This window comes from Sapajus apella, unplaced genomic scaffold (assembly GCF_009761245.1).
Source record: "Sapajus apella isolate SASKATOON/1434 unplaced genomic scaffold, GSC_monkey_1.0 scaffold25, whole genome shotgun sequence".
In the NCBI taxonomy this organism is placed as follows: Eukaryota; Metazoa; Chordata; class Mammalia; order Primates; family Cebidae; genus Sapajus; species Sapajus apella.
Genome location: NW_022436965.1, coordinates 14,405,863 through 14,418,067, shown reverse-complemented (window position 1 = coordinate 14,418,067; position 12,205 = coordinate 14,405,863). Strand labels below are relative to the sequence as shown.

Below are 12,205 nucleotides of genomic sequence, written 5' to 3'. Positions count from 1 at the left end.
AGAGCCACATATTGAATGTAGGTAGACTTGAGTTCAAATTCCAGATTTGTTACTTACTAGCTGTGGCTCTGGCTAATTTAGTTCACTTTCACAGTAGATGTGCTCCAAATCTATTTTAGACATGCTTAGGTATTGATCCTTTCAGCCCCAGGCCCACAGCTTTCAGCCTTGAGCGCTTTCACCATTTATTCCAATGTACCAGGAAGTACTGAAGATTTTTACATGTATAATTGCAGAACACGTAGGTTGAACCTTTAAATGTTCTAATCCACATTTTCATTATGTAACATAAATACTTGCTATGGGCCAAGTATTATTCTGAGTGCATTACAGGGATTTTTTAAAGGTACAATCCTATTAAATAGGTATTACTATCATGGCCTCCATTTTATAAATAAGCAGCATGAAATGTTTAAGGACACAAACTCTAGAAACAAACTACTTCAGTCTGAATCCTGGCTCCTCTATATGCCAGCTGTATAATCTTATGCAGGTTATTAAATACCTTTCTGTGCTCAGCTTTCTTTGTATGAAATGGAGCAATAATGGTAAGTTTCTCATAGGTCTGCTAAAGACAAAGCACTTAGGATATAATGCCTGATATCTAAGAATTCAATAAAGTTGTATCTAATTCATGTTATATCCTCTTCACTTAGGACATAAACTACAATAGATTCTCAACGGATGAGTGCCACTAATGAATGGGCAAGCTCACCAATTATCAAGATAGTATTTTTATAAATGAACTAGAAAAAAGAAAACTAAAACAAATTAATTATACAAAGATTATAACAAACATACTATGTATGTCATTTAAAAAGATAAGAAAGGTTCAAGGATGGCTATTTTGAAAATGTTCAAAGTTACATACAAAGTTTTTATTAGATGATTTCCTCATAAAGCCAATGCTCATGAGAACAGCTTGGGAAGCTTGTTTAGAAAACAAACAAAAAAGCAGATTTTAGGATTCTTCTGAGATTTTTTGGGGAGCAGATCAAGTAGAACCTGTAAACATTAACAGTATTTTAAGTCTGAAAAGCACTGCTTATGAAGTGTAATCTCTAAAACATAAAACATAAACACCATTCCTTCAGTGAAAAGCAGAATGTTCTTATAAAAAATTATTAAAACTAGAAACCATTCTAATATGTTGAGATATGTCCATGCTAGGGGAAAAATTCCTGGTGTTTTCATATTAAGCTACATTAATCCTTATTCAATACTCCACAGCGTCTCCGACAATCATTTGCAACGAAGATCTTTATTTGATTAAGTGAAAGAGCTTTCATTTGGCAACTACAAAAAAAAAAAAAAAAAAAAAAGGCTAACCCCATAAGAAAAAAGCAAGCAATATCTGCAAGAAAGATGATCTAAATAATAATATATACTCTGTATACACAGTACAAATAGTGTTCACCATGAATGAGTAAGAAGTGTCATGGAGCTGAGGGCACGGTAGCTCACCCCTGTATCCCAGCACTTTGGGAGGCCGAGGCCAATAGATCATGAGGACAGGAGTTCAAGACCAGCCTGGTCAATATAGTGAAACCCTGTCTCTACTAAAAATACAAAAAAATTAGCCAGGCATGGTGGTGGGAGCCGGTAATCCCAGCTACTCTGGAGGTGGAGGCAGAGAATCACTTGAACCCGGGAGGCAGAGGTTGCAGTGAGCCAAGATCGCACCACTACACTCCAGCCTGGGCGACAGAGTGAGACTCCATCTCGGAAAAAAAAAGAAAAAAGTGTCATAGCAAGGTAAAATAATCTCGTGATAATTACATATGCAAATTGTTACATATATACTGTATCATGAGAGGAAAATAATATAAATACCTGATTTTGGAATTGCAGGTCATTTCATTTTCAGGGTAATGAATATCCACTGCATCCTGGATGACGGTGCCATATTCATAAACTTTAATCTTCTTTGTAACCCCAGCAATCGCAAAATAGTCACAATCCCGGTCAAATTCAATACTAAGGGGAAAAAGTACACGCCTTGCTCAATAAGACTATTTACTTGTCCATGTGACATTTATAAAGACAACATTTCAGAATTTACTATTTTCTAGTTCTAAAGTAATTCTTTCTACAAAGATAAGAGATCTACTTTAAATGCCTTCAAGTTGTACTAGGCCTCATATCCAGATGAAGTCATCAACACATATCAAATTAAAAGTGTCTGAGATTTGTGTATATCTACACAATTGTGCACAGGTGTACTTTTGTTCCTAGAAACCTGACATACTTTTCATTCAGCTCTAATAACCATATCACAGCTTAGTGAAAAAGATTTAATGGCGTGAATTATTTGATATACCAGAAGTATGCCAAAAGATAATTATCAACTCATTTTTCATACATTCTAGTTATTTCCCTGCCATTTTGTGGAAATGGTAAAATTTCACAATATTCAACTTTTAAAAAAATATATTAGTATATAAGTTGGATTGCTGAAGCAACTGGGTGATGACAAGAGAGAATACATATAACTGAACCACTAAATTATCATTACTTTTTCCCAAATCCATACCTAATTCCCTCCCCAAATATCTCTCTGAATTATAAAACCCCAATGCATACTCCTTATACCACCAAAGAGGTTAAAAAATAATAAAACTTCTCCCTTCCTTTAGCATTACTTATAAAATTCACCCCCTCTTGCTGATCATTTTTATATAGGCTCCAAAGTAAGCTAAATGAAAGTAAGTACAAGATCATTGCTCTCAAAGAACTGAACTTGGAGCCTAAACAAAGTTGTTGTTATACAGCCAGCTGGAAATCTAATTAGCCCAATGGTAGTAAAAGTTGAAATGAATCATCACATACATTATTCCTCAATATTATTTCAGCCTCTTTTCTAGAGGTTTAGCCATAAGAATTCTCATTGATCTAAAATTAACTACATAATAATACCTAATATTCATTAATCATTCACTACTAAAACATTTTGCATGTATTAACTCATTTAGTTCTCATAACAATCCTGTGATATATGTATTATTATTATCTACATTACACAGATGGGAAAATGAGGATTAGAGGTGAGGTAAACTGCCCAAAGTTAGTCACTTTGTAAGTGGCTGAGATGGTATTGAAACACAAGGTAATCTGGTTTCAGTGTTGGTGCTGATAATTACCATGCTTCATCACAGATCAAAGCTCTTATGCAAAACTCAAAGTGTAGGCTGGGCACGGTGGCTCATGCCTATAACCCCAGCACTTTGGGAGGCCAAGGTAGACAGAACACGAGGTCAGGAGTTCAAGACCAGCCTGGCCAACATGGTGAAATCCTGTCTCTACTAAAAATACAAAAATTAGCTGGGCGTGGTGGCATGTGCCAGTAATCCCAGCTACTCAGGAGGCCGAGGCAGGAGAATTGGAGCTGGGACCCAGGAGGCGGAGGTTGCAGTGAGCTGAGATCACACCAGGGCACCCCAGCCTGGGCTACAGAGCAAGACTCCATCTCAGAAAACAAAAAACAAAAAACAAAAAAACCCCTCAAAATGTAAAGGCTAAAGGTTTAAAATCTAATACGTATGAATGTGTCTTCATGTGTTTCTTCTCTCAAATGCCTCGTTAATGCTCTGCATATGTTAAGTATTCAATTAATGCATAAAAATATAAACACCTACATACAGAAAATACAAACATCCATTTTCTTAATGGATTACATGTGATTTCCATTCACAGAACAGTTAATGATTAATGATTTATTATTCAGAAGCTTGCTGAACCAATGATGATGAGTAAGAAAAAGACACATTAAGAACATTTCAGGCTGGGCTAGGTAGCTCATGCCTGCAATCCCAGTATTTCGGGAGGCTGAGGTGGGAGAATCCCTTGAGCCCAGAAGTTTAAGACCAGCCTGAGGAACATAGTGAGACCCCATTGCTACAAAAAAAAAAAAAAAAAAAAGAAAGAAAAGAAAAGAAAAGAAAAAATTAGCCAGGCATGGCGATGTGTTCTTGCAGTCCCCAAAGACTTGAGAGTCTGAAGCAGGAGGACTGCTTGAGCCCAGGAATTTGAGGCTATAGTAAGCCATGACTGTGCCACTACACTCCAGCCTGGGTAATAGAGTGTGAACCTGTCTTAAAAACTACAACAACAACAACAAACAATATTACCCTTAAAGACACACACCAAGATGCCCACTTTTCATTACAGCTTTAAACTCTTCCTTAATTTTATATAATTTTTTTAAAAAATTGCCTGGGCACAGTGGCTCACATCTGTAATCCCTGCACTTTGGGAGGCTGAGGTGGGCAGACCATGAGGTCAAGGATCGAAACCATCCTAGCCAACATGGTGAAACCCCGTCTCTACTAAAAGTACAAAAATTAGCTGTGTGTGGTGGCGCATGCCTGTAGTCCCAGTTACTCTAGAGGCTGAGGCAGGAGAATCACTTGAACCTGGGAGGCGGAGGTTGCAGTGAGCAGAGATTGTGCCACTGCACTCCAGCACTCCAGCTTGGTGACAGAGTGAGACTCCATCTCAAAAAAAAAAAGGAAAAAAAAAAAAAATTAAAAAAAATTTTTTTTTACAGAGATGGGGTCTCACTATACTGCCCAGGCTGGTCTTGAACTCCTGGGCTCTAGCGATCCTGTCACCTCAGCCTCCCAAAGTGCTGGGAGTACAGATTTCAGGCATAAGCCATAGTGCGCAGCCAATTTTTTAAAGAATTTTATTCAGTTAAGTGTCACTGACTGGAGCACAATTCAGCAAATGTTCTCTGCAGTAAAGTATGATACTACAGCAATGCGATAGATTTATTTGTACAACCTCAATTGAACTGCTGCCTCAGGTACTATTTGCTGCCATGTGGATTTTAATGCACCATAACTATAACGATGGCAACTACTCATCCATCCCAACTCAATTTATACCCTTTGTCTCATGTCACTGAAGGAGAAATATTACTTTATCTGGTAAAGGACAGAGTTATTTTCAAAACTGAAATCCTGTTTTTAACTTAGGAGGTTTTGCTATAGATGAGACTTCAAGGGAACCAGTTATATTATCACTAAATACTTCTTTTCCACCAACATATAAACATAGCTAATAAATCAATACCATTCCAATGTTGTGCCAGTGAAAGTATGCCATTACTAAACTATTAGTTTTAACATATATAATACGTTTAAACACTAACCTATCAAAATAATAAGCTTAAATTCATTTCAGGGAGAAAGCTGACGCATAAGTAAAAATGCTGTCGAAAGAATTAATACAATGACCTAAATAAGTCTATTATTTCTTCTGCTGGTACCGTGTTATTCAAGACAGCTCTTTTTGTTCAACACATTATTATTTGGTGACATTAGCTCACTCCTGCTTCTCATACTAAAAAGTTAACTTTTTATTTTGATTTCACTGCTATTATTTTCTTACATATTGGTTATGTTTTGTTTTTAATATACTAAGGTATCAAGAACCTGTAGAGTGTGTTTTTAAAAATATTTCAGGGTTAACAAGGTCCTTTTATAGTGTAAAAATAGATTTTAATAGAAATATTAATTAAAAGTATAAAGAATAGTATTATTTTGAAAAAAATTTTGATTACAGGGGAAAGAAAAACAGGTTCCTTGCCCTCCCCCCACCTTTTTAAATGGAAGTACTTCCACATTACTAAAACTCAGGATGTAAGTACTTCAGATACTGAAACATTTGCTCCCTCTCTCTGACATATTTAATCATACATATTCTCAAACATGAACATTATGAGATTCTAAAAACAGATCATGAACTGACTCAAATCAATACCTGTAATTTTCAGGTGCAGAGAGCTTTATAGAGCTAATACAAAACAGATGATCTTTTATACAACACTATGATATTCAACTACTTTTATTATGAAATCTGATAACCCAAGCAAAAATACTTCCAAAGTTAAACAGTAACTACTTAGTCTGAGACTAAATAAAAGGTAAACAAATTACTTGAAATGATGCTTATGCAATTAAATTCAAAAACAAATTTTAAGTCTTACTACTGTTACACAACATTCATTTCTGCCATCCACTGTCAGCAGTAATTATTGAAACGAGATTTATGAAAATTTACTGCAATGACAAATTCAATTTCACAGAATTTGTTTTTAATTTCAAAATATACAAGTATACTTTTGAAAAATAGTGTTTCTGGGGATATAAATTGCATTTTTCTTTCACACTTTGAAATATTTCAACTGTTAAAAGAAAGTGATTTATTTTAACAGCTGAAATACGTAATTCAGCTGTAGGAAACTAGCTGTATTCTTTGTCAAAAAGGTCATTAGTCAAGTGATTAAGTAGCATGGCAAGAAACCGCACAGGACAGCTGATTAACACATACCTCCAGTACAATGTGGCAGGAAGCAATGAAAGCTGTCAACAAGCCCAAGCACAGAATTTTGTCAGTGTTTCCACTGTCTGTCATATCTTTTCGCAATTATAAGTATTAACAACCATGGTGAATTAGTGTTCCTGGATGCCAGAGCCCAATTTATCAAATTAAAATATAAAGTAAGAGTGGTTGTCAAAGGTCTTATTCTCATTCATTATCGTGATAATGTGCTTGGAGAGCAGGTAACTATAACTTCAAAGAAACAAAATGTAAGTTTAGAAATTGGCCATTTTAATGAAAATTGATGAGCAGATCTCTAAAAAATACAAACACAGGTAAAGTAAATTAAGAATGGATGTTACTCAGCTTTCTTCCAGAGCAACACTACTACTTAAAACTTCCATAACATACATAACACTTAAGATGTGTCAAGCATTGTTTTAACCACTTTACCTAAATTGTTCAAGTTTCAAATCTCCACTGTGTAAAGAAACAGGTGTATTAATGTTAAGTAATGTGTCCAAGGATATACCAGATAACTCAAATTTAAGTAATTGGTTCCAGAGTCTATGCTCTCAATCATCATGCAAACTTGCAATTTCAATTAGAATAAATGAGCTGGTCTTCAAATAACATATACACAGGCAAAATAAGAAAAATAACACAGAATAATAATATACATTATACTACATAGTGATAATAACACATAATAATTCAGCCTGTGCAACAGGTTAATCATAAAGGGATAAAAAAATACGGTAGGCTCATCAGGTTTCTAATTAGTAGAAGAGATTATAGACAATATAGGCAAATGTCAAATGGTAAGACAAAATATTAATACAGGAATTCAGGAGGCAATGATTATTGGGGCCTATTTGAAGAAAAGAATGAACCATGAATATTCTCAGCCATCAAATGTCCATAGTGCCAGTTATCTGCCAGATTCTAACCTAGTTGATGAAAAACCAAGATTAAAAAAAAAAAACAAAACACATTACAGTCATGTGCCATATAAGGACATCTTAATGTTCCCATAAATTATAAGGAAGCTGAATTCCTATCACCTAGTGACTTGCAGTGCAATATTATTCCCAGGTTTGTGGAGAAGAGGGTATAAACAAACCTACTGTGCTACCAGCTACATAAAAGTATAGCACATACAATTAATGTACAGTATGTAATAACTGATAATAAACTGTTAATGGTTTCTGTATTTACTATGCTACACATTTATCATTTTAGTGTATTTCTTCTACTTATTTAAAAAAAAAACTGTAAAGCAGCCACAGGCAGGTCCTTCAGGTGGTATTTCAGAAGAAGGTGTTATCGTAGGAGATGACAGCTTTGTGTGTATTACTGGCCCTGAAGACTTTCTAGTGGGACAAATGTGGAAAGGATGTTGATTTTGATGACCCTGACCCTATGTAGGCCTAAGTGTAGGCTAATACATGTGTTTGTGTCTTAGTTTTTAACAAAAAAGTTTAAAAAGTAAAAATAAAATAAAATAAAATAATTTTTTAAATAGAAAAATGAATGAAGAAAAAATATTTTGTATAGTTGTTCAATGTGTGTTTTTAGCTAAGCGTTATTACAAAAAAACAAAAAGTCAAAAAAAAATTCTAGCTCTTCACATTCACTTTCCACTCACTCACTGACTCACCCTGAGTAACTTCCAGTCCTATAAGCTCCATTCATGGTTAAGTGACCTATAAAGGTATACCAGTTACTATCTGGTATACCCTATGTTTGGATATACAAATACCATTATTTTGCAACTGTCTACAGCATTCAGTACAGTAACATGCTGTGTAGGTTTGAGGTCTAGGAGCCAAGCGGCCATACTATATCACCTCGGCGTCTAAGTATAGTCTATGATGTTTGCACAACAACCAAAATTTCTAATGACACATTTTTCAGAATGTATTTCCATCATTAAGCAATGCATGACTGTATTTAAGAAATTCACAGAAGCATGTATTGAGCCTGCTTTAATGCTGACCTGAGCTACTGAAACAGCCTCCTTATCAAGACTACTCCTGACTTTCCCTTTTTCTAATCGATTTTGAAGACTGAATTAGAATCAATTTCCACACATACACCTCTATTAATGTAATTCTGCTCATTTACTACTATTAAAATTCAAACTCCATCTATTACTAAAGATCCTTCAACACTGGCTTGAATGTTTTCTTAGAACATATTTCATTAAAAAAAAAATGAATGTAGGCAATGGTTCCAAAAGTATACAGAAAAAAAGCAAGTCTCCCTCCCAGTCTTGCCAAGTAAGTACCCAACTGCCCTCCCTATAGGCAACCAATAATTTCAAGTTGTGCAACTTACTAGTTTTCTTATGCATAAATGTGCATACATGTATTTTTAAATTAAACACATGAGGTGACATCATACACACTAATTTGCACTTGCTTTTTTCCCCCCTCATGTAACAGTATTTTGAGCATCATTTCGTATTAGTACATAAGAAGGCTACCTCATTTTGTCCTCAATGACTATACAGATTTATACTGTCTGGATGTATCAAATTATTTAACTAGGAACATTTCATTTATAGTCTTTTACTGTTAAACAATGCTGCAAACAAAACAAAACAAAACACAACCAAACCCTTCTATTTGAGTCAATTGTCACATAAGCAAGAATTTTTTTTTTTTTTGAGACAAAGTTTCACTCTTGTCTCCCAGGCTGGAGTGCAATGGCACACCCTCAGCTCACTGCAATCTTCACCTTCTGGGTTCAAGCTATTCGCCTGCCTCAGCCTCCTGCGTAGCTGGAATTACAAGCACGATCCACCGAGCCCAGCTTGCAAGAATATTCTTAAATACACCTAGAATATGACGTGCTAGGTCAAAAATACATGCATTTTTCTATTAAGTAGAAGCTAAACCTCTCTCTACCCAGATAATGCCACTAATAATTGCAATTTCTTCCCTAAATTTTCCCTTTGCTTTCTCATTCTAACTGAAACCCAGCTCTCCCCTGAAAATACCACTTCCTCAAAGTCTTTCCACATTCCATGTTCAAACAGGCCTGGAAGTAAAGTCGGTGTCCTTACTATACATAGCTTCTTCCAGTCATTTTCTCTCTTCTCCTTGAAACCTCCCAGCTCAAAATCTCCTGTAACAATATACCACCCAATATGTGTCCTTGATGCTCCTTCTACCAACCTATGAGTTCGTAGAAATCCTAAATTTCAGCTGCCATTTTCTTAAAAATTATTCCTTTCATAAATGTTAATTATTTCAATAACTATGTAGAGATGATTAACATCTTGATCAGTTTTCTTAACTTCCTCTTCTCCAAAGGTCTTTTATTCTGCCCACTTCCACTTGACACAACCATGACCACACCGTAGAAATTTTTTCATTACCAATAACTTCACTCCCTCCTTTACCTTATGACATAACACTTTCTGACAACCACTTCCATTCTTTCCAGTTGATTCCTTGTCTCTCCAACAATCCTTCAAAGCCACTGTGATCTAAAAATCTATGGCTCCTATACCCACTGCTCCTCATTCTGTTATGCATTTACTTTCTTCTTTCCCAACATAAATTACATGGCCAGGGAATATAACTCCCTCACACAACTCTGCACTCTGTTGCCATTTTCATTTTCTTATATTTTTTTTTTTGTACTTTACCTCTCTGGCAAAACTAACCCTAGCTAAATTTCTCGACCCACTCTACATTTCAACTGGCAGAGTTGAACGTGGTTAGAGAAAAAACATGCAACCATGTTCTCTGGTCACATTTTAAATTCATGATCACTATCCTTAAGAAGGCACTTAACTAACTTCATAGGAAACTTCCCTCAGCCACTCACTCTCCTATTCACATATAAAGAAGTTACATAATTTTTTTTACTCTTCACAAATTTCCCATATCTTCATAATCACTTTCAGCAAATTATTCTGTTTTTTATGCTTTTTGTTTTTTTCCTTGAAATGGTGCCTTGCTCTGTCGCCCAGGCTAAGATACAGTGGGCGTGATCTTGGCTCACCACAACCTCCACTTCTCGGGTTCCAGCAATTCTCCTGCCTCAGCCTCCTGAGTAGCTGGGACTACAGGCGTGCACCTTTATGCCTGGCTAATATTTGTATTTTTAGTAGAGAGGGGGTTTCACCATGTTAGCCAGAGTGGGTCTTGAACTCCTGACCTCAGGTGATCCGTCTGTCTCAGCCTCCCAAAGTGCTGGGTTTACAGGCATGAGCCACTGTGCCTAGCCAGATTATTCTGCTTTTAAGTTTACTGAAACATATAAAAAGAACAAGAGGATACTTTCCAAAGGCTCCCACTAACCACATCCTCCACTTATCAGCAATTATATCAATATATTTTGATATATTCTGCAGTCTTTCTTGTCATTCTGAACACATGTGCTCCTAGATCTAACCAACATATATACTTGTACAGTAAGTCTCATCCTTGCTTATCTACTCAAGGATTGTTTCCTAAATTTTCCTCCTCTCTCCTGTATCAATTTTTTTCATCTATACTGGATCTTTTCCATAAGCTTTTCAATGGTTTTCTTCCTTTTCAAGTACAACAAAACAAAACAAAACACCTCTTATAATCCTATTTCTATTTTAGCTACTATCCTATTGCTTTCTAATACCCTAACTTTACAAAAAAAATTTTCTAGAATTTCTCCTTTCATTCTCTTTAACTCACTGGAATCGAGCTTTTGCCTCCATCACTTAAAATGCTGTAGGAAGGTCAATAATGACCTCTAGGTTGCTAAACAGAAAACTAAACTCCGAACTCTGACCTTCCTTGAATGTCAACAATAGCTGACATAATATGGTAACTCACTCTTCCAGAACAGAGCTCATTTTTTGCATACCTTAACTCCATCACAGTCTACTTTGGTCATTTCTCCTCATCTTCATTTTAGTAATGAAGCATCCCAGGCTGGACATGGTGGCTCATGCCTGTAATCCCAGCACTTTGGAGGCCAAAGTGTGTAGATCACCTGAGGTCAGGAGTCTGAGACCAGCCTGGTCAACATGATGAAACCCCATCTCTACTGAAAATACAAAAAAACTGGCCGGGCACCGTGGCTCACGCCTGTAATACCAGCACTTTTGGAGGCTGAGGTAGGCACATCATTAGGTCAGGAAATCAAGACCATCCTGGCCATGGCGAAACCCTGTATCTACTAAAAAATATAAAAAATTGGCCGGGCGCTTTGACTCACGACTGTAATCCTAGCACTTTGGGAGGCCGAGGTGGGTGGATCACCTGAGGTCAGGAGTTCAAGACCAGCCTGGCCATCATGGTGAAACCCTATCTTAAAAATAAGAAAAAAAAAAAATACAAAAAATTAGCCAGGCATGGTGGTGCACATGCCTGTAGTCCCACCTACTCAGGAGGCTGAGGCAGGGGAATTGCCTGAACTTGGAAGACGGAGGTTGCAGTAAGCCGAGATCACACCACTGCACTCCAGCCTGGCAACAGAACAAGACTCCATCTCAAAAACAAAAACACAAACAAAAACAAAAAAAATAAGCCGGGTGTGGTGCCTGTAATTCCGGCTACTCGGGAGGCTGAGGCAGGAGAATCAGCTGAACCAGGGAGGCAGAGGTTGCAGTGAGCCGAGATCACGCCACTGTACTCTAGCCTGGGCAACAAGAGTGAAACTCCATCTCAAAAATAAAATAAAATAGGCCGGGCGCGGTGGCTCAAGCCTGTAATCCCAGCACTTTGGGAGGCCGAGATGGGTGGATCATGAGGTCAAGAGATCGAGACCATCCTGGTCAACATGGTGAAACCCCGTCTCTACTAAAAATACAAAAATTAGCTGGGCATGGTGGTGCGTGCCTGTAATCCCAGCTACTCAGGAGGCTGAGGCAGGAGAATTGCCT

At 36.8% G+C, this 12,205-nt stretch overlaps 1 protein-coding gene across 9 annotated transcripts in view; it reads right to left on the bottom strand.

Moving 5' to 3' along the window:
* Window positions 1-12,205, bottom strand: part of COP1 (COP1 E3 ubiquitin ligase) — a 222,101-nt gene that overhangs the window by 87,370 nt on the left and 122,526 nt on the right. For all 9 annotated transcript variants that reach the window (XM_032291321.1, XM_032291323.1, XM_032291326.1 and 6 more), the window contains one exon: window positions 1,834-1,977. In XM_032291321.1, the coding sequence (XP_032147212.1) occupies window positions 1,834-1,977 (144 nt within the window). The remainder of the gene's footprint in view (window positions 1-1,833; window positions 1,978-12,205) is intronic.